Source organism: Mytilus edulis, chromosome 7, assembly GCF_963676685.1.
Source record: "Mytilus edulis chromosome 7, xbMytEdul2.2, whole genome shotgun sequence".
NCBI classification, from domain to species: Eukaryota; Metazoa; Mollusca; class Bivalvia; order Mytilida; family Mytilidae; genus Mytilus; species Mytilus edulis.
In genome coordinates this window covers 33,501,986-33,525,153 of record NC_092350.1, presented here as the reverse complement: position 1 = coordinate 33,525,153, position 23,168 = coordinate 33,501,986, and the positions used below count along the sequence as shown (strand labels likewise).

Below are 23,168 nucleotides of genomic sequence, written 5' to 3'. Positions count from 1 at the left end.
CCCATGTGGTCGTGTGGTCTAGCGGGACGGCTTCAGTGCAAGCGATTAGGTGTCACGATATCTCAGTAGCATGGGTTCGAATCCCGGCGAGGGAAGAACAAAACATTTGCGAAAGCAAATTTACAGATCTTACATTGTTGGATTGATGTTTAGACGAGTTATATATATATATATATACAAAATTTAATGTTGTGTCCACACTAGTAGATATATCAATCAGATTAAATTTCAAAATGCTCTTAAAGTCCTTTAATTCTCTATATTTTTCTCCTACCGGTTTCACCTCTTTGTGATAATCATGGATGAATGTATAAACAACTCGTCTAAACATCATCCCAACAATCATGACAATGTTAGATTTGTAAATTTGCTTTCGCAAATTTTTTGTTATTTCCTCGCCGAGATTCGAAACCATGCTTCTGAGATATCGTGACACCAAATCGCCTGCACTGTAACCGGTGCGCTAGACCACACGACCACCTGGGATTCATAAACATGAAGCTTTCGGTGGCCGGGTGTTACCTTTCCACGTCAGTTTTAATCTAGCGTCGTACTACAGTACATGATATATAAGGCATGAAGATGATATTTTTACAGATCAGCTAATTTATCAATGTATACAATAAAGGAATCACTAAGTTAGACAACATTCAAATGATACTCTTTATAATTTCAGTTTATAAATAAAACAAAAGGAGATAGCACTTTGGGAAAATCAGTCTCAGGAATAAGCACGATCACTGAAACTAGACTTTAACTTGTTTGTGTTCAAAGAGGCCAATAACAACAATAAAACATCCAATATCGTCTACTTTGTTTTAAGGTCAAGTAAGCTAAGTTAAGGACAAACTACAAAATTGATTAACAAAACATTTTCAATTATGTTCTATCATTGATATCAATATTGATACTATGTAATAACTATATTTTTTACCTTCTAGACAACAACTTAAATTCTTAATGAATATCGACTTACGCTACGTTTACAGTAAATCACAATTTGGAAAAATAAACTAAAAATATTTTACATCTTAATAGACAGTACAATTTGTCAACATATACATGTATTATAATCATTACATTAACATAATTGTTTACTACTTACACTTTCGCATCGGTTATTTGATATGACAAAATCCATTCCTTCGAGTAAATAAAAACAAATTGTCACATGACAGACTAAAATGGTTAAGGAAAAGTTTTTTTTTCTGTTTCTAAGAATTAGGAAAACGAAATCAGCAAACATATTTTTCATCACTTGATAAATCCGTCTTTGTACAATAAAAATAATAATAAATAATATAATATTCCGCAACAAGAATAATTTTTTTCTGCGCAAAAGGGTAGTAAATAAACAATACTGGCTGTATCTTGTTTTTGAATCTGCTAATATGGTTGTTTTTATGATGATTAATTACATTTGTTTATCCTATTTTATATATGCGTGCTATAAAAACATGACAATAAGGGAAAAGTACATGACCTTCTTATTATTTATCATTTCAATGAGAAGGATGTAAGAAAGTCGAAGTGTTTATTTAATACCTATGTTGATTCAGTTGCCCCATCTCTCACCTAGAAAAATGTACATTACGTTCTTTATGTTATACTCAAGCAATATTTATGTAAGGAGAATTTAAACTTGTACGTTTATTAATCCAAAATTTTGTTCTTATGGGATTTGAACGGATTTTTATAATTACCCTAGGCTACATTGTCTCTAAGGCATTGTCAGAAGAATTCAATCTACAATACAATTGGGTGAATGATGAATTTAATATAACATTTTCCACTTTTAAATTATTTCATCCTAAACATAGAACTGGCGCGTATCTTTTGGATTTAAAATGAATCTATTCCCAAACAGTATATATGGAAGTTTTAGAGACCCTAAAACAACGATGATGCGTAATTGTGAAATTACAGATGGTTAACAGATTTACATATTTTTCCCCATTTCATACACGCAGTTTCTTTTATCAAACTTCTTTTTAATTGTTTGCGCGTAAAGCAAATCATAACCGACTAGAGGGATCTTGATTTTCCTTATTGATTAGAATATATGAGGGTTGATAAACGCGCAGGCTTAAATGATCTTTGAAGATTTTGCTATTCAAAAGCCATTTCAAAGTCAATTTTTGTTTGTTAACTTCTGCATATAAATGTTTTGTAATTTTGAGTTTAGAACAATCGGTGTGTCTAGTTATTTCCAAATATTCTTCACTTCGAAAATACTTTAAATTCGTAATATTTTACTTTAATAAACGACACGGGATACAACACAATGATCATGATCATTGAACGAAATGTACAATAACATATATTTATCAAACATTTAATGTGACTGTTAATGACTTCTGTGCACTAAATCTATTGGATGATGTGTTACATATTTGTTTTTCGTTCACTCTTTTTTAAAATATAAATTAGGTCCTTTTTGTTTTGTTTTGTTTTGTTTTAACTGATTTTACATTTGTCATTTCGGGGCCGTTTATACCTGACTACGTGGTATGGGCAGTATGGTCGTACAGTGACCTATAGCTTGTTATTTATTAGTCATACGGCCTCTTCTGGAGAGTTGTCTCATTGGCAACCATACCACATCATCTTATTTTTAAGACTGGGCTTGTAATTCATTCGTTCATTCTATCATAGTTTTTAAACGAGACTACAATTAATATAATGATAGCTCCTTATCGTTGCTATGATAGATAGCTGCTTAATGGAGAGAACGAGTTTGAAGGAAAAAGTGAAGTTTGTATTCAGTCATCCGGGACCGCTTTTAAGACGAGTTTTACAGCCACTATCACCCAGACTGTTGTTTTTCAACAGACTGTATGTATCTGTCAATAACAGAACTTCATTGCATCCGCGTTCAAACACGGTAACACACAAACGATAAAGCTATAGTCAATTCCATAATACTGTAAACTGTTGTTCACATGAGACTCATCTGTGACGCTCAAATAAGAGAGGCATTCCGGACTAACATGATTTAACACAGTTTTTTTCTTCTTACATTATGTGTTTTTTAGCCAAGGAAGAGCTAACATGATTTTGCTTATTATTGTTATGTCCCGTATAGCTACTCCTGGTTATAGGTCTTACACGTTTTTGGCTTTTGATAGTTTGGATTTTTGTGTTTTTAATGAAGGTTAATCTAGAGATATTCTTCTGACGCATGAAAATAAATAAATTATTATTTGCATTTAAGATATGCATTATAGTTGTTAGTAGCTTATACATTTCGTTAAACTCTAATCAGATGCTATCAATATTTGGTGAATTTTTGTCGAATATATGTGACAGATGACCCAATACATATTCAACTTGTAATAACGACAATACAGTTCATGTTTTCTTGATCTCTCCGTCGAGGGATGTAGCTGTTCATGCAACACGATGGGTATCATTACTGCTACAAATACAGCATATACCCTTCTTTGAAAAACCCCATCAGCAACTTTTTTGCGGGGTTCGTGGTGCTTACTCCTGAGTTTTCTACATAGTTGTAGGCGGAATAAATCATGAGGGAGACTAACTCACAAAACGAAAAGGAAGAGATAAACAACAGTCCACAAAACATTACAAGAAAAAAAGACTGAGCAACAAGAGTCCTACCAAAAAGCTAGGTTTATCGGATCCGCTCATCTAAGAACATAAAGTATCTGATGAATTTAAGATACAGCTTCCTCCGTCTCAATTTGTAACATTTACCTAAAGTGGTAATCTCAGTACTTTATTTTATTACAAATCAGACGAATCCAATTTTAAAATTAAATTTTTTCCTCACTTAAGAATTATATATTTCTCAACTCATTCGACATTTAAGAGCTTTATTAGTTCGATATACGTCATCTGTATTCATGCAAAACATTATTTAGTCGGGATTTCATCAAGAATATCTATTTCGTTTCATCATAAAGTTCATTGGAAGGTACTAATACCTTATATATATATATTAAAGTTTTAAAATTCGCAGACTACATTTCACGTTAAATAATAACAGGTCGTTAAAATATTGTCACTAGTATTTCCATATATAATATATATATATAAATTAAAAGTTTTAAATTCGCAAACAACATTTCACATCAAATAATAACAGTTCGTTAAAATATTGTCACTAGCGCTTTCATGCCTTCTGGCAATCTTCAGACGACGTTTTATCAATGTCCTTGACGACACTACCGTTGGTAACGTTAATTACGTTACAATAACGGTAAGGGGAGATAAATCAAACGTGTTTACGTAAATCCGTTTGATTTTGGCTGAAAGACCTTTATAAAGTGTGCCTCCTTTGCCAGTCTTTTATACGTATATTTGTTCGATGGGTTCATTTTATAGAACGGACATACGGTAAATTTTCCACTACTGCACGTTTCGAAATGTTAGCTCACATCTTGCATTCGTGTGCATTCGTATATATATGTGGGACTCTAAAGTACGATGGGGACGCTAAAGTACGATGACCACGCTAAAGTGCGATAGTCTACGCTAAAGTGCGATGGTCCGCGAAAGTATAGACGTACGCAACGTAGTTGGATTATGACGTTAACAGTCGTTTATACAAACTAAAAATGAACACGCCGGAAGATATTGCGTAAATTATTAATTGTCGACTGAAACGTTAGTTGTACATTGCAGGAAAATATAACATGGGTGTATAGTCGCTACAAAAAAGGAGAAAATTAAGCTCGGAAAAAATCGCTTTTCTCTCTCATTTAAATTAAACAAATAAATGTTACATATTCCGACAATTATCGAATATTGTATATGTAATGTAAAAAGGACGATTGTAAGGGGTTGTGTTCCCATTAGTGATAGACTACAACGCTACACAAATTATCACAATATTTAATACGCCCGAATTGTCAGAAATTCATTTACAAGACATATAGTATTCTGTGACACCCAAATTACTTTTTAGCAATTATTACGTGGTCGGTCTTTTAGAATCATTCACTTAAGACTACGGTTAAATTGAAATGCCTTTCACATATGGTATACCTTAAAATACTAGGTTATACAAAAGGACTAATTTTACATTAAGTGTTCTTTAACGCGTTTTATAAAGCCCTCGAACCTATTGGTCCATCGCACTTTAGCGTGATATGCCATCGTAATTTAGCAAACAAAAAACCATCGCACTTTAGCGTGAGACACCATCGTACTTTAGCGTACACCATCGCACTTTAGCGTGACCATTGCACTTTAGAGTACCAACGCACTTTAGAGTCCTAACTTTACGTTCCACTACATAGATGATATTCTCTCACTAAATAATACAAAATTTGGTGACTAAGTTGAACGAACCTATCCCATCGAACTAGAGATAAAGGATACTACAGATACAGTTAAATCTGCATTATATCTTGGTTAACATCTAGAAATTGACAATGAGGTTCGGTTGAAAACAAAACTTTACGACAAAAGAGATGATTTCAGCTTCCCAATTGTGAACTTTCAATGTCTATGTACCAACATTCCAGCAGCGCCTGCATACGGAGTATATATCTCCCAATTGATACGATAACCGCGGGCTTGTATTTCCTCTCCTGATTTCCTTGAAAGAGGATTGCTTCTCAAAAGGAAGCTATGAAACCAAGAGTTCCAAAAGGTGAAGTTGAAATCATCCCTTCGTAAATTTTACGGACGCCATCACGAGTTGGTTGACCGTTATGGAAAAATGCTATCGGGTATGTTCCTTATGTCGTAACAACAATACCCTTCCCTTTTTACGAATGAGACCTACCGAATTAGACTATTTACTGGATTTGTAATAACATTAGCAACGCGATGGGTGCCACATGTGGAGCAGGACCTGCCTACCCTTCCTGGGCACCTGAGATCATCCAAAGTTTTTGGTGGAGTTCGTGCTGCTTAGTCTTTAGTTTTCTATGTTGTGTCTTCTGTAATATTGTTTGTTGGTTTGTCGGTTTGTCTTTTTATTTTTAGCCATGGTGTTGTCAGTTTATTTTCTATCTATGAGTTTGACTCTGCCTCTAGTATCTATCATCCCTCTTTCACACTTAATTCAGTATGGTTATGAATTGTAGATTCTATGTGATAACTTTGTGCATTATTTTAATTATTTGACAGTTTTCCTTTAAGTTTGTACTCGTATGATCCGTTTTGTCTAGTAGTGCCATTATTCAATCGGTACATGTACATCCAGCGTAAGGGTTTTTGGCTATTGAAGTACAGGATGCAGATGGGTCCTAATGTTTAATTTTGACGCCTTATGTTTTAGCAGTGTTTTTTCCCATTTATATACCCTTGTTTTTTTATTCTATTTTACTTAATGTGTACTTAATCGGAAATAAATTATTTCAATCTACAATCAACTACACAAACTGTATTGTTATGTTGTTCGGGTCGTATGTTCCTGGTATTGTTAGTTTTAGTGTATGTTTATCCTATTTTGACTAATGTATAACAAGTATTATCACTTAAACCAATGATTTCGGTTGCTCACACAAGAGTTTCGTATGTCGAATCGTGTGTCAATATGAAGGAACTATAAACAAAATTTTGTTACAATTGGCATTCAATGGAAAGCATCACTATCTCTGAAAACAGGTACAACCCATATATTGGCATCTGAAAATGTATGTACTGAGTCAGGAATATGACAATCTTTAACATTTATTCTGTGGATACTTTTAAAGGAATTCCTTATTTTTTTATTTACTTTGGCGTTCTGTATTTTTCATATACTTTTTCAAATGAAGAAATACGTTTTGTAATTTATAAAAAAAAAGGACAAAATTTAAACTCAAATTTATTGTGGAGAACATATTTTCCACTTTGAAGAACCAGATCGATACACAACTCAATACGTGAAAAGACATAAAGGTAGTATTGAAGACTGCATGTTGACTCCAGTGTGTTTGAACCTATACCAACAATAAAATACAATATTATAACAAAAAAGAAATTAAAAATAGAGAACACGACGAGGATAAAACTAATATACATATGTAAGTATATTACCAGAAAATTAAATTGATTATAGTTTATAATTTATTATATATTCATATAAAGTTGTTTTAGAAGGAAAACACAGATACAAAAATTAATTCATTTAACCAAACTACACAAAAGGAAACCGTTCTACATGTCTATTTTGTTATTATCTCCACAAATTCCTGATGTCGCCTCGTGGTCACACAATGAAAACTCCGGTAGCTGCGTCATACACGCACTTGACCGTTTAAAGATATCTTCATATCTAAATTCGTAACCGAAATGAATATCAACATTACACATCTCTTGACCATCAGATTCCCTGCAAAATAAATCAACCGTTATGTTATTGTTCTATGGTCATCTTTAGTATGTTTGTCGTTTATTTTTACTTATGTGTTTTGTTTATATAATGTTTCAGTGCAAGTTTGTTTTTCTTTGTTGGCATAGTCGTTTGTTTTTATAGTGATTCAGATTATAACGCAATGTTGAGTAACTTTAAAGTCTGTTTGTTGTTAATATAATGGAATTGTACCCGACTGGCAGACAAGTGAGATGTTAAGCTAGGTTTAATTCACATTTTTAAAATAACGAAACTTTCAATGTTTGTATCAAATCAGGTATATGACAGTTTTTTTTTTCATTCTTTTGATGTGATCCCTGAGAAAAAAAAGTTTAAGTATGATTCACTTGCTTACAAAATTAGGCTTTGGTATATTAAAAAACCAAAAAGTTCAAATTGACTTTGATATGAACTAATCATGATATCGAATATGGTTGAAAATACTACTGTTTACTAGTGATTAGTTATTAAAAAAGGAAAAAAGGGAAACAAAGATGGTAAAATCTGCCTGAATTCAGCAATAGCAAAGAAAAAATATCATTAATCCGGGTGCAACTAGTGAGCCAGGAACAACTAACCCTACCGGATTGCCTTGTCAAGTTCAATAACATTTTTGTGACCTTCTTTATGAATTATGCTTGACTTTTTATGTTGTTAAGTATTGTCTAGTTTTGGTACGGCTTTTAACGACCCCTTTGTAGTAAGGATAGAAATTGTTAAGAGCTGCTTCATGTACTACATACAAGTGTATACAATGTACTTTATCTTACCCGAAACGAACTATCTTGTTATCTTTGGTAATATACAAACACTTCGCAGCCTATAAATCAAAGAAATGTACAATAAAAACATTATCAATTTTTTAATCATTGCTTCTAAAATTTGAAAATCCCTCGAGAACTTACGTTTATTTAATTATTTTAATTTAAAAGATTTCACATTTTGTCTGATCATTAAAACTTTATATGTTACTGAAATATTAACCGAAAACACAGTTTGGCTGCTTTAATGCAAAACAGCAGATAACAATTGACCTGTTTATGATAAAGTCAGGCGAATCGCTCAGTCTCTATTATCATTATATTATGTTTCTTACCAGAACATCTCCCCGTCGTACATCAATAGCCCCTCCAGGTACTGGTAATAACACCTGTAAAAGGTCAGTCGTTTATTTTTTCAAATTAAAATAAAAAGGTACTAGATATAGTTGATCTTAACATAATTTGAAACATATCACTTAAAGCTGTGCCATTATACATGTTATATGTCTTAAGTTGCTTAAATGTTGTGATCATGATTATGATTTATATTTTCCCTTTATTTAACTTATATTTAAGAAAAATTGTTGCGTAAGCCAATATGCCGTTTAAAAATCCATATTTCTTTAGTTACAATTTTTACTTATTCAACGATATTTCATACAGCTATTTCATATAAAGCTATATACCACCGAAAAAAGAAAAATCATAAAAATACTGAACCCCGGAAACTTTCAGAAGGAAACTCCTTAATAAGATAACAAAATAAAAAGCTCAAACATATCATACAAACGGATATCAACAGTTACTGTCATCTTCCTGACTTTGTACAGGCATTTTCTTATGTAGCAATTGTGGATTCAACCGTGTTATACTAGCTAAACCTCTTACTCGTACGACAGTCGCATAAAATTCTATTATATTGACAAGGATGTGCATATCTTATTTTATTCACATTCAATATGTTGATGTCAATTTTTCCTTACAAATCAAACATGTTGTATGCTTCTCTCTATGTGTTTATGAGTTATAGTTGTCATAATGTTGCAAACGAAATGACGTTCACCTCGTATTCACCCTTATTTAAACTCAACATATTCTTTTTTACTTTATGATTTGAATGTTACTGTCGTTGAGTTTCGTCTGCTTAGTTTATCATTTAATGTTGTTAACATAAATCAGGTCGTCTGTTTTCTCTTTGTTATTCTTTACATTGTGTTTTCTATGCTTTTTACTGTATACTTTTCTGTATGTGTTTTGGTAATGTTCAAAGTGGTATAGTAAACTATGTTTGTTTACAAGCCTGTCATTTAGTATATTAGTCAATATCATAGTTGTTTCATTGACTATCATATCATATATCTCCGAGATTTGTTACACTCTGATTAAATCAACGTTCCTTTGTTACATGTACGCTGAGCTTTTAAGAATATGACAACCCTACGTTCTACTACCTGTTCTGGTTATTCTAACATTAGCAATGAAATTACTGCCTTCCAATTGTTTAAGGTGTGTTTCATGAGAATAAATATCTAGATTTAACTAGGATCCTAAGAGATCTTCAAGTAAAAGGAATATGGTCAAATCCTAGTAAACGGAGCGTGGATCTGTAGTTTAATGAGATTGGTTATCATATATCTATGTACACAACTAACCTTAGATTTTCCTTGTGTTAACTGACTCGCCATTAAGGTCCAAGTACCGTTTCGAACTCTATACATTTCAGCCATATATCCTGTTTAAATACAAATGTTTTCAATAAATTTGAATATAGAAATCACTACTACTTTATTTTACCACTTCATAAGCACAGTTCTAGCAATGCTGGTTTGCGCCTAGATAACAGAATCAATCAGAGTATATTCTTAAGGTTAATTAAGATAAGTGAAAACATTAAGCTACGATAACTTATGTTTCCTTGCATGGTCAAACTATATCACAAAACGCTATAAATATTTCTTTCGATTTATAATTATTGAAATAAACTGAATAAATAATATCTTTCAAAATTTAACATAATGCAACCTCTACTATTACTTACCATAATGATGTGTATGTAATTGAACAGCAAATGCAACAACATCAGGCTTACTCCAGCTACAAGCTATTTCCGCAAAATATCCTACATCAAAATTAATATACATGTATGTATCTTTTATCCATATGTCATAGTTTTGTTGAAGGGAAGCAAAAATAGCAAGTTTCTGTGATCGTTGTCTACTTCAGTACAGATTATTATCTGTATAAAAATTAAGAGGTGTGGAAGCTTGTCAATGAGACAACCAAAATTCCAAAGAAAATAGTTTGAATCTAATTTTCACAAACCGATAATCAATTTCTACAGATAGTAGGAAAATAAAATGTGGCATGATTGCCAATAAGTCAACTCTACAAGCAACCAAAATAACACAGACATTACCAAATATCAATCATCGTTCGACCTTCAACAATGAGCAAATGCCATACCGCATTGTCAGCTAGAAAAACCTCCGTAAAGACAAATGTACAACAATTCAATCGTCATATATATTTAAGACTTTCTTGTGTTTGAATGCTTAAGTTGTCTACGATGACTTTAAAGAGGAAAAACAAAGCAAATCAAGAATACATCAACAATGAGTAAATGTTAAAAAAATACAAATAAAAAAACAAAGAGCAAATAACAGACTGATATTCAACTAACAGATACAAATAAATAGTAGCACCATTTTGTTTCGAGAGCACAACAGATGTAGGACGAAGCATATTGTCAAAAAGTAGAACAGTTAATTAGAAATCAAGATGAATTAAAACAAAAACGTTCCTTTACATTACGACAAAATTGGGACAATAAATAAAACGTACCCTTTTCCGAATTCGCGGGAATAAATCCGTCAGTCAGCAGTAAATGAGTTTGGTAGTTGTATTTGGTGCTGATTAATAGAAATAAAGTATACATTAAAGTGAAGAAATCATTCACAAGAACAATATCAATAAATATGTTTTCATATCCTTATTGTTAACCATTAAAAATGATATTGACAAGGACCTTTCAACAATTCTATTTTGCATCATACCGTATAACTCGATACATAATTATCTATTTCAATAGGCGTTAAAGGTAAGAACCATTACAATAAGGGGTAAGGATCTGCTATATTGCCCTTTTCTGTACATACTATACAATAATTTATTATACTGGATGTTCGGTTGTTATTTCCTTTTTATTCGAAATTGAAAGGAATAATCCATAATGTCTTGTTTATTACAACCATCAGTATTAATTTCGCGTCTCTGTAAAGGGTATATTTTCGCACTCGTATGAACCAATCAAAATCTGACATTGAGACATGAATTATTATCTATTTAATCCTTTGAACATAGTTAATTTTCGTATACAACCTTAATGATCTTCTAAAAATTGAAAGCACCTATATATACTTTAGACGGAGATACCTAGTTTCCTAATATTTTTAGTCATCCATGGATGTATAAAACATGTAAAAATCGAAACAAACAAAAGCAAACTAAATGCAAACTATAGCTGGATTATGCAAAAAAATCTTTTTATTTTGTAGTGTAAAGCAGTATTTTTCATCAGATGAGGATATTACTGTGTTTCAGTAATTACATTACTTACGGAGTTTTGGTAAATGTTAACGTTACATTCAATAAAGGATATTGAAAATCTGAAATAAACATAATAATTAATCAAATACTATGTTACATGTAAACGTGTTTACGAAACAGTAAACATATAACTATAGAGCAATCGTTCATAAAGTAAAATTTGAAAATTGATAAATTGTTTGAATGAATGATTGATTTTTGTTGAATGTCCAGTGGCAATTGTTTTATTTGTTCATGTAAACCAATTTTATAGGTATATGCTGCAGTAGATGTCAAGTGAGAAGAAGGATGGGACATTTGGCATGTCACTTGAAAATCAGCCTAGACTGGATAAAGAAAATGGTATAGCAATAGACAAAAGCCGCCTACATATAACCCTTTATATGATAGCTTCCTACTTTAAACAGGAGTTCTATAAATAATTCGTTTGTAAAATATATTTGCTACTAATACGATAACACTTTAATGTATAGCTGTAGACTCACTGTGTTTTTCGCACATTATTGCTTACCCCAATTAAAGCTTGTAAGTGGTTTTTTTTATAATGGAATAGAAAACAAGTTATTAAAATAAATTTGTATACCTGTTACTGCTGCTTTACTATGCATCTCAAAAGTAATATGCTTCATTATTGTTGAAAATCCAACTTTAAGTGATACGTCTAAAAAATGGTAAAACAAATGTTTTTTTATCTGACAGCACTATGAATAAAAACGAAGTAACCAATAATTATAAGCAATTAATGTACATGATTGTGCACGAAAATTAACGGAGGTCAATATACTTATAATATAGTGTTGGCATATAGGTGTTCATATTAATCCCATATCGGGGCCTTTAATAATTAACTATGCGGAATGGGATTTGCTCATTGTTAAAGTCCGTACGGTGACACAAAGTTGTTAATATCTGTGTCATTTTGTCTCTTGTGGAGAGTTGTCTCATTGACTATACATGTACGAGGATACGATACGACATAATACAGGATACTATGAATACACCTGTTTTATGACATAGCTGACTATTATAATAATCAAAAAGGTGACAGAACAGGTAAGACTGAATTTATACTTTACGTGCCCAATTGTGAACTAACTGTGTTAATTGGTATTTAAATGCAAGTTACGTCGAATATCCCTTAAACTTAATAATGTGCGGCGAATGGCTCTTTCAATGCTCGTAATAAAACTCATAATAGATAACAGGATTAAATTTTGTGCTTTCGCCTGACGGGCGTTTTGTCTACAAGAGACTCATCAGTGACGCTCGAATAAAAAAGAGTTAAAAAGGCCAAATAAAAAACGAAGTTGAAGAGCATTGAGGAATAAAACTCCTAAAAGTTTTGCCATATACAACTAAGGTAATCTATTCCTGAGGTAGAAAAGCCTAAGTTAAAAAACAAATTACCTTTAGGAAACGTCATTAAACCATCTTCAGGTTTGGAGTAATCATCAAATGTCAAAACGCCTACTGCCCCTCCTTTGCAATATTTTCTACTCGTCGAACATTCCCTACAATAATATGTCATAAAAATAAGAATCAATTAACAATGGATATGCTCTTTTATTATTGAGTTTGTAAGGGTGTCAATATATGTTTTTTTCTAATCATGACAAGCATATTAAAATGAAATTGTAATTGTAATGTTGAAATCATTTGTCGGCTTTTCTTCTAAATCAAAACAGACAGTGTATGAAAAAATCTTGTGCATAATCAAATTATTAAATGAAAAAAAAACGGTATAGTTTTTAAAGGATTTTAAATGGATATTATTTATATTGAAACTCATTTTGTCCATTTTTTTGTATATTGATGTGCATTGAATGATAGAAATGCTGGAATTTACAATTGTCTGTTCTGGTTATAGTCCTTTGGAAATTATACAATTTTTACTCATGATATAAGTAGAGTAGTGGTTTGTTACACCCCTCCCCAATATCATACATGGGCATGACTCATTAACGGCAGATGTCTTTATTTGGGGTGTATAATATTTGAACCCCAACTAAATAGATATGTCATCACTTTATAAATGTCAAGTGTTGGGGTGTTATAGCTTTCGTGCTTCTTTGAGGGTGTGGGGTTTATAATGTTTGTGGAATATTCCGCCAATTTTTAAAAGTATCATAATATAGATGACAGATGTTGAGGGGGGTTTCTATCGAAGAGGGTCGGTATAAAAGCTCAATCCAATCTAAAAGACGTAATACAAAAATATGTGAGCTTGAAAGACTAGAGAGACTAACAGTTAATACAAGAATTTCTCTATTTGTGTTCAAATATTCAACGTGAAATTTGTGGTAAGAATCAACTCAAATATTTTGAAAAAATTTATATGTTTTATTAACCACAACATGACAAAAATATATTTAATCTGCTGATTACAGTAAATCTACATAATTGTTTAAAAGAGTTCCATAGATATAGCATAATTACAATGTATGTCCATATACTGATAGAATCCTGGGCACACACACACAGTCACACAATCAGGTTTTTTTTACATTGTCCTTAAGTTTGAGAATGTAACTTTTTCCCGATCACTGCTTTTTCTATTTGGTCTGTTAAGCGGCTGGCCTCCTTTAAATTATCTTCTATCTTCCCCTGTATTTTTTTTAATTCCTCCAATAAAGTTGTACCTTCATTTGTCTTCTTAGTTTTACATCGCATTCGTTTTTCAAGTTGAACTATTTTATCGTAGGGGACGGAGCTGGAAAAAAAATATGTGATATTAGGAAAAAACATGTATAAAAAAGGGGTTATTTGAATAATATACATGTATACGCGTGTTGATACATATATATGTACCTGTGTGTCTATATTTATAATATGTCTGTTGTGTTATTTTGACGATAATCCCACAGTTTTGGAATTTAATCCATTTAAATATTCTGTACAAAGAGGGATTACTCAAATTACATGTCATATAATGAATGATCCATTAACAATTAAAATAGACTTAAAGTGTTAAATATGATACACGTACCTGCATCCTTTTCCGACTGTCTTTCCAGAGAAGTTAAAAAGTGGAAATGTATGGGTGTCACCCCAATCTGGTGACTGACATTGTGTCTCCATCGAAATCGGGCCCTCGGAAACCATTCTATAACACAAAAAAATATATAAACTGTATTATGAAATAACACGTTTTCCTAATAATCTTTAAAGAGAGAATTAAATATCTTTTCATTAACAAAATGTTCACGTTAATAAAACAAAATTTTGACTAGTAAATAATTAATTTTGAGACTTACACACTTGGAGTTAAGCTTACAGTCTGTGTACTAAACGGTAGCCATGGGTCATTCTCACGGTATTCGGGACTCGGTAGAGTTGGAAATTTAAAATGCCTGGTATCTTCAATTTCTTCACCAAGATTGCAAACTGGAGGTGTCATGCTAAAGAGAAGGAAGGAATTCATCAGAATTGTAAAATAGCCCTTATTTAGAAAACTTTTAAGAATGTATGCATTTTGCAGAAAGTGAAATGTGTTATTTATATTAACTTTGACGAGATTTGGTTTTGGATGAGGGGGAAAGTTGTCTCATTTGCACATCATTCCATATCTTATATTTGGTACGAATTAAATGTTTTAGTCATAATCTTTAAGGGGGAGGGGAGGGGGGGATAAGTACCTTTTTTTCGAAAAGATCGCAGCCGTCACTTATTTCTCTTAGGAGTTTTTCAAATTCATCATGATCGCGCTTTTCAAGAAATTCTTCTGCCATTTTCTCGATTTTGGAGAGTGTGTGTGTTGCTATACAAGTACGAATGTTTTTATATGATTTGAAGAAGAAAGAAATGACTTAATATGATTATTTTTAGAAAAAAGGTAACTTAAACGATGACAATAAAAAAAAAAAGCAGATGTGTTCCTTTTGTAAAAAATCTTTACGGTATCAATATTTCCTTTTGTTCTAAATATTGTTGACCGAACTATCCGTGACCCCAACTCTGTATTGGACTTGCATACTATTGTGAAATGTATCGGTATACACCTGTCCCGAACTGGTCATCTAAAAAAAATTAATGTTGCATGTCTTTATTTCCCAAACGAACAAGTAATCAAAATTAATAATTTACTTGACTTTGTTTTAAAAGAGAGAGGCAGATGTCCAAAGAAATTGCGCCATCTTCGTTTTTATATAAAATGTTCACCACCTTATCAATGTAAAAAATTTGAGTGGTCAACATTCACAGTAAGAAGAACCAATGATTGTTTCAAATTTATTTTGTAACAAAAAGTAACGCCAAAAAACTATGAATAATCATATATTTCGAACTAGGTCTATCAAAATTGAAAAAGATGAAATTCATTTCGTGTACACTATGCATTTGACAAAGCATGTTTTAGAAAGGCACGTGTATACCCACGTATACACGACTAAGAGTAAATTTTTTGACGAGAAAGGGGTTTTAGAATTACTCCATCTGACTATGCAAAATCCTTATGAGAGAACAGTCATGTCAGATAGGGTAGTTTTTTTCAAAAAATTTAAAAGAGCCACTGGAATCTCAATGGTTACTGGTTATATTTACTTTTATGTTCTCGTTGTTACGAGACTAGATGGGGGGATAATTACAGCATACCCCTGTAATCGTCAAAAAAAATAATGCTACAAAGACATGATGCGCATAGTATACACACCCACCCAAACAAAAACAAAAAAAATCATGACCCGAAAAGGGTCGTGAAAAAATCATAATATCAGAATACCCCTCTCTCACTTCCCCCCTCCCCATCCCACTTTTGTTTTATCCCAAGAGGGGGTGGTTATGTTCGAACTTTTTTTTCTCAAACTCTTAGAGGTGATGACCCCGCGCTAGTCATATCAGATCAAGTTACCGTAATGGAGACTGCACGCGTTTTTTTCTTTTTTACTGTCTTTATTGGAATTATAATTTTAAATACTGAGAGTTTGTGCACCCTGTCTCATACACGGTGCACAAAACTATCGTCAACTTTTTTAAAGTGTAATTTTCCCGGAATGTGCGTGAAAATTCCTCCCTACATTAAAAGAGTGGAATGTGGAAAGGGGACGACGATTGAAGTGGCAGGAGACGTAGAACTCCGTAATTGTGAAGGTAAGTTATGTAAACTTCAACCAATAAGAGAGAATCGGATTAGGGAAGGGTGGAATACTCTGTAAAGAAACTCAAAGACTTTATTATAAAAATGTTTTATTTCGAAAGACACTTTAATATTTGTTTAAAAAAAGGTATCACTAAAAGGCACAGTTATATGCAAATTAATTTACCATATTATCTACTCTATATAAAACACAATCGTAAAAGAGAAATAAAAAGGGGGAGGGGGGTACTATTGATGGGGGAGAGAATATGTTAAATGAAAAAAAAATAATGTCAACGTGGGGTCAATTTCTTTGTTTTCCCAAAACTATAGTATTCATACACTCTTTTTATTAATAGGAGTAATTTAATGTCGCAAAGCAATAAAAGAGGATTATCAGTGTTAAATGATTGGTAACAGAGACTGCCGGTTAATATAGCACTATCGTTCTATGCAATATAATGTGTCAGACATTATACACGAAGCTATAAACTATTATATCAAAATGAAACTAGGATTAGGGAGGAGTTTGTTCGAATAAAAATAAATTGTGTAAATTAAAATATGCCTTTTAGATGGTGAACCCAAATAAATATTATCAAGTGAAACCCTTTTTAACACATTTCATTCGAAATATGAAAAATGTTCCATTTTTTGTTTTTGTTTCAAAAAAAAATAAAAAAAATATTCTTACAAACATGACTTCGTTACGTGAATGCTGTGTACATACACCAGCTGACAACAGATATAATAATAATAATAAACTTGATATCGTTCTTTTTAATTTTGACTTCCACATTGTTTTTCAGTGAGGACGGACGAGGAAGAAGAAAAAGAAGAAGAAGGAAAGGCATTAGAACCCCAGAACCTCCATCCCGTTTTACCTACAAGGGGTAATAGGGTTGTAGTGCCGGTGAAGGAGAACGAATGCCCTCCCCTAGCAGCAACAACAACTTTTATGGATGTGCTAGGTATGAAAAAAATTAAAATAAAATATTGGAAAGTTTTAATATTTGGAATTGTCAATTGTTTGAAAAAAAACAGAAACAGAAAACAATTTAGATATTACTACATGGTCTCAACAGTTATAGCATGAACGTGTGTGTGTGTGTGTGTGTGTGTTTGTGTGACAAAAGTTGAAATCTCTTCACTAATGATTTTTATATTTTATTTCAGACAAACTATTGAGCTGCTTGGGCGGGGTTGTACTTACCTTACTGATATGGTATTGCAAACGCCGGATGCGTCCAAGAACATCAAGAAGGCATCCGGAAACACCAGTAGACACACCTGTCAGTGATAACTTTCGGATGTTACGATATCCGTCAGAATCAACGAACAGTAGGATGTTGAGATGCGTCTCAACACCCAATGTCCGTGTGTGAACTGATACTTATTGTTTTTATTTCTTCATGTAGTATTAGTTATATTGTTTTTATATCATTTATTTTTATGATTTTTTTTTCAGTTTCAATATCTGTTCGTATAAGGCTACATTTTTAGTGTGAATCCTATATACCGTTTTGTCAACCGTGTAACATGTAAACACTTTTACAGTTATTTAAAAAAAACTACTTTAAGGTCAACAACAATGAGTGAAATACAATACCCCATTTTCTCGTCTAATACTCAATAAATTAATTCAAATCAAATGTTAACGGGATTTTTACGACTTGTAAATTTATTTTTGATAGTGTTACAATTTCAAAGTTTAATAGCCAGTTATACGTTTGACTTTTGTAAATTTAATGTATATATATTGCTTTAAGCACGGTTTCATCTGTGAGGGTTGTTAGACGTTTACACTATCTCTGTGTGTGTGTGTGTTTTGAGAGATAAAAGAGAGTAGGAAAGATAATATTATTAGTGTTATAAAATCTATGTTGAAATTGAAAAAAAATAAAAATGTAAATATGAACTAGTGGTTTGTCTTATCTCCTCTAAATATATATGTGTATATATGAACTTCAATTGCCACCTTTTTGTTGTTATACATCTTACTTGATCGAATATATCATCACTGCAACATGTATCTGGTATAGTAATGATAAATAAGCAGGATTTGAGAAACATTCCCTCTACTATAATCTGAAGCTAGTTGCCCCCCCCCCTTTTATATCATTATTTTTTTTTAACTTATTTTGTATCACATTTCTCTTCTCAGATGGAAGGGTGTCCGATTCTAACAGACATCATAAACTGTTTTACGTCCACTGATCAACTGCTGATTTTTGTTCAAGCCTATGGTTTGGAGAACGATCCGTATGTTCAACTCCGCTTAACTCATTTAAGACAAACCAGTCCAATGGATTTCAAATGCATGACATGTGGAGAATGGTTAAGTAACCAAGAAAACTACGAGTTTCACATGTTATATCACGAGACAATTCAAGATTTTGACTTGAGTTTATTTGATGACACTCCTCCTGACAAAAATCATATAGAACCGACTATCAACTCTAATAAAAGGACCTTCTCCATTCCCGATTCATCTGACGTTTACACACCACCTCCAGCTAAAAAAGCAAGTTTCCCCTCCGACCAGTATGGTGCCGGTGACGACAACCCTACAACACACACATTTCACAAGAAAAGAGAACGCATCTATGCCAACAATGGGGCTACAGACATTACATATGAAGTTAAATTTTCTAATCAGTTGCAGAATAAAAAACTGACGGACATAGTCGACGATTTACACAACGTATTCGACGATGTTCTCGGTCAAGTCCGTGTAGGATCTCAAGACAACAGTCTTGCCCGACTTATCATCGAACATAATGGTTTAACGGACCCAATCGTCGTCCCTTTACAAGAACTTAATACAATGGATGCCTCCACGGTGATGGATGAAATAAGCAAAGTCTTGCAAAGCAATGAAGAGCTACCTGTAGACGATAGTTTTTCTGTTACGGTAGGGCGAATAGATATTCCGTCCGGTGGTGGTCGAGTTTATATTACAAAATTGACGGGTGACGATAACAGTTTACAACGTAAACGTTCTATTGTCAGTAGGCCTAGTGACACAATGTGCATGCCTATGGCAATATCACTTTGCTTCCTGAAAACCTGTCGCGTTGTATCCCCTAGTGAATGGCGAACACTGACGTCAGACGACACAGAGTGTATGGTAGATAAAGTTCTGAAACACAGAACCACCCCGAAATGGTTCTACAATCATGTAATTGATAAGGGGAGAAAGGAATGTATTAATTTTGCGAAACGTCTCTGTGTATTAGCCGATGTCAGTACGGAAAAACAATGTAGCATTAATGACATAGAACGCTTTGAAAAGGTGGTGGACTTGCAAATTTTAGTCATTTCATCAAAACTAGGTAACAAATTCATTCGTGTTGGTGAAGGAGAAACGGACAGAAAAAAGGTATTTCTCTACCTTATTGAAGAGAACGATTGTGGACACTTTGCAGCCATATTGAGTATATCGGGCTTCTTTTCTTGTAGCTACTTCTGTACAGACTGTCTTAAACCGTACAGTGTCAAAGATCAACATTCTTGCCAAACGCATTGTACCGTATGCTGTAGTTTGGATTGTGTTCTGACAGGGAACAGTTTGTCTTGTCGGGCTTGCAATAGAACGTGTAGATCCATCGCTTGTTTTCAAAGGCACATAGAGGAAAAGATAACAAAGAAAGGAATTTCTTACACGGAATGTGGTAAAAAATACGAGTGTAAAACTTGTAGAAAAGTACTAGTCCGAGAGGAACGCCCACCCGAACTTCACCAATGCGGAGAATGGAAATGTGGGTGTTGCCATGATTATAAACCCGAAGAACATTTATGCTACCAGAGGGCAATCAATACCGAGAGAACCGACAGACAAATGATATTCTTCGATTGTGAAACGACACAAGACACACTCCTACAATGTGAAAACGGGAATCTACCATCCACTTCGAGATGCCAAAATTGTAAAGACAAAGAGGAAGCGTGCAATCAGTGTACACTTTGTCAAAACTGCGGCAAATCTTGGTGTGGTTCAAAAGAACATAAAGTGAATTTCATCTGTATGCAAACAGCATGTGACCACTGTAAAGACAAACAGATATCTAATGAACCAAAATGTAACTTTTGTGGTGTTCGCTGCTCGATGTGTGATAAAAAGGACAAGAAAGAATTTAAGAAAGAACCATGTTTCAAAACATATGGTTTTAGGGAAAAAATATTTCGCGGTGAACACGCCACTGATGCATTCTGTAGACGGGTTTTTACGGAGCAGTACACAAACGCAGTCGTGTTGTCTCACAATGGATCTGGTTACGATAATTATTTTCTGATTGACTGGTTGATAAAGAATTCTATTCGCCCAGACGTTATCTTCAATGGATCCAAAATCATGTACATGGCGATAAATCGGGGTTTAAACATCCGAGTTTTGGATTCGTTGAACTTTTTACCCATGAAGTTATCGAAAATTCCGAAAGCGTTTGGACTAAAGGAATTGAAAAAAGGCTACTTTCCTCATTTTTTCAATACAATGGAAAACCAAAATTACATTGGCCCATACCCGGACAGTACATATTACGGTTGCGACTACATGAGTAAAGATGACAGGAGTGATTTTTTGTCGTGGTACAAAACGAAAACAAACGAAGTATTTGACTTTGCTAAAGAAATGAAAGAATACTGTTGCAGTGACACGACGATCTTGAGGGAAGGAGTGTTAAGATTTCGTGATTTGATGTTGGAGGTGACAGGAACGGGGAAAACGAAAAACACACACGGACAAGGGGTTGATGTTTTAGATTATGTGACCATTGCAAGTGTGTGCATGGGTGTTTACAAGACTAATTTTTTAAAAGAACAATATGACGTGGAAGTATTGAGGCAAGACACTGACGATATCGACCAGATACCCATGACATTTACAGAGAAAGGATTCGACGTTTTAGATCATGACACTTGGAAGTCTTCCGAAACATTTCTCTCCGAAAATCCACAGAGTAAATTTGGTCAGCGAAAATTCGTCAAAAGTCCGCTGGCCCACGTACCATCAGAGGGATACACCAAAAGATACAATCATAGCAAAAGCTCGATAGTATGGCTCGAATGGATGATGAAAGAAGAAAAGATGTCTATTCAACATGCCTTGAATCGAGGGGAGTTTAAAATTCCTGGAACAAAGTTTCATGTCGATGGGTACTGTCAAGAAACCAACGAAGTCTTTGAATTTTTAGGGGTAAGTTTTTCCTTTGTTACGGAGGGGGGAGGGGGGAGGCCGCCCGCCCGCCCGCCCGCCCGCCCGCGCGCCCGCCACCGCCGCCGTGAGAGCACAGATTATTGATACGCGTTTTAACGGATAACTTAGACACGCGTATTGAGGGAAACGTTACCATGGGGGCGTCACTTAATAACGCGTTTTTTCTTACCAAAAGGTGAACTGTCATTTACTGTTTAATCTTCTGTTTCAGTGTCTTTGGCATGGCTGTAAAAAATGTTTTCCGTGTGAAAGAAGCGGAACGAAAACATCATTAACGAAACAATCGATGGAAGAACTGTATGTGGTGACCAAAAAAAGGGAGAAGACCATACGAGAACTTGGCTATAGATATCGCAGGATATGGGAGCACGATTTCGCTAGTCAATTGAAATCAAACGAGGGACTGAAACTATTTGCGGGTAATCTGGATATCGAAGAACGTCTTGATCCTCGTCTTGCCTTTTTTGTAAGTATACCATCCTTATTTAAAAAAAATATATAAGAAAAAAAAAATCATTTATCTTGATTGCTCTATTGTTTGTCTTTTTGTCACCATTTTTATTTTCTTTCTTCATTTTAATTATTATTATCTTTTTTTTCATTTACAGGGCGGGCGAACAGACACGACAAAACTGTACCACAAAGTTGAAAATGAAGACAAAATTAAATACGTAGATTTCACATCTTTATACCCATGGACAAACAAATACTGTCGCTATCCATTGCATCACCCAGAGATCATTACTAAAGATTTTGAAGAGTTGGGTTCATATTTTGGATTATGCAAGGTGAAAATTTTACCACCCAGACACCTTTATCACGCCGTTTTACCTTACCGATGTCACGGAAAGCTCACTTTCCCACTATGTAGAACATGTGCTGATACACAATATCAAGGTAAATGCACGCATACTGAACAGGAACGAAGTATTACAGGTACTTATGCTACACCTGAAGTAATGGTAGCGAAAGAAAAAGGGTACCGAGTGTTAAAACTGTACGAAGTGTGGCATTTTCCGGATGATACACAGTACGATAAAAACACTAATTCCGGAGGATTGTTCACAGACTACGTCCAGCTGTTCCTTAAAATAAAACAGGAAGCCAGTGGTTTCCCCCCACACTGTCAGACAGAGGAAGACAAACGAGAATACATTCGATTGTATAAAGAAAAAGAAGGCATAGACTTAGATTACGACA

At 33.6% G+C, this 23,168-nt stretch overlaps 2 protein-coding genes across 2 annotated transcripts in view; both read right to left on the bottom strand.

The window, feature by feature from the left end:
* Positions 1-7,014: 7,014 nt before the first annotated feature.
* LOC139481292 (peptidylglycine alpha-amidating monooxygenase-like) overlaps positions 7,015-23,168 on the bottom strand; it is a gene marked incomplete in the record, with an annotated part of 42,288 nt that continues 26,134 nt past the window's right edge. Inside the window, 9 exon segments of the mRNA XM_071264481.1 lie at positions 7,015-7,291; positions 8,083-8,132; positions 8,409-8,462; positions 9,726-9,805; positions 10,112-10,192; positions 10,915-10,982; positions 11,690-11,738; positions 12,263-12,340; positions 13,087-13,190. Coding sequence (XP_071120582.1) covers positions 7,117-7,291; positions 8,083-8,132; positions 8,409-8,462; positions 9,726-9,805; positions 10,112-10,192; positions 10,915-10,982; positions 11,690-11,738; positions 12,263-12,340; positions 13,087-13,190 — 739 coding nt within the window.
* Positions 14,032-15,105, bottom strand: LOC139481290 (uncharacterized). Its single transcript, XM_071264479.1, has 3 exons — positions 14,934-15,105; positions 14,666-14,782; positions 14,032-14,389 (listed from the first exon to the last, which is right to left on the bottom strand). The coding sequence occupies exons 1-3, from the start codon at positions 15,098-15,100 to the stop codon at positions 14,191-14,193; spliced, it is 483 nt and encodes a 160-aa protein (XP_071120580.1). The 5' UTR covers positions 15,101-15,105; the 3' UTR covers positions 14,032-14,190.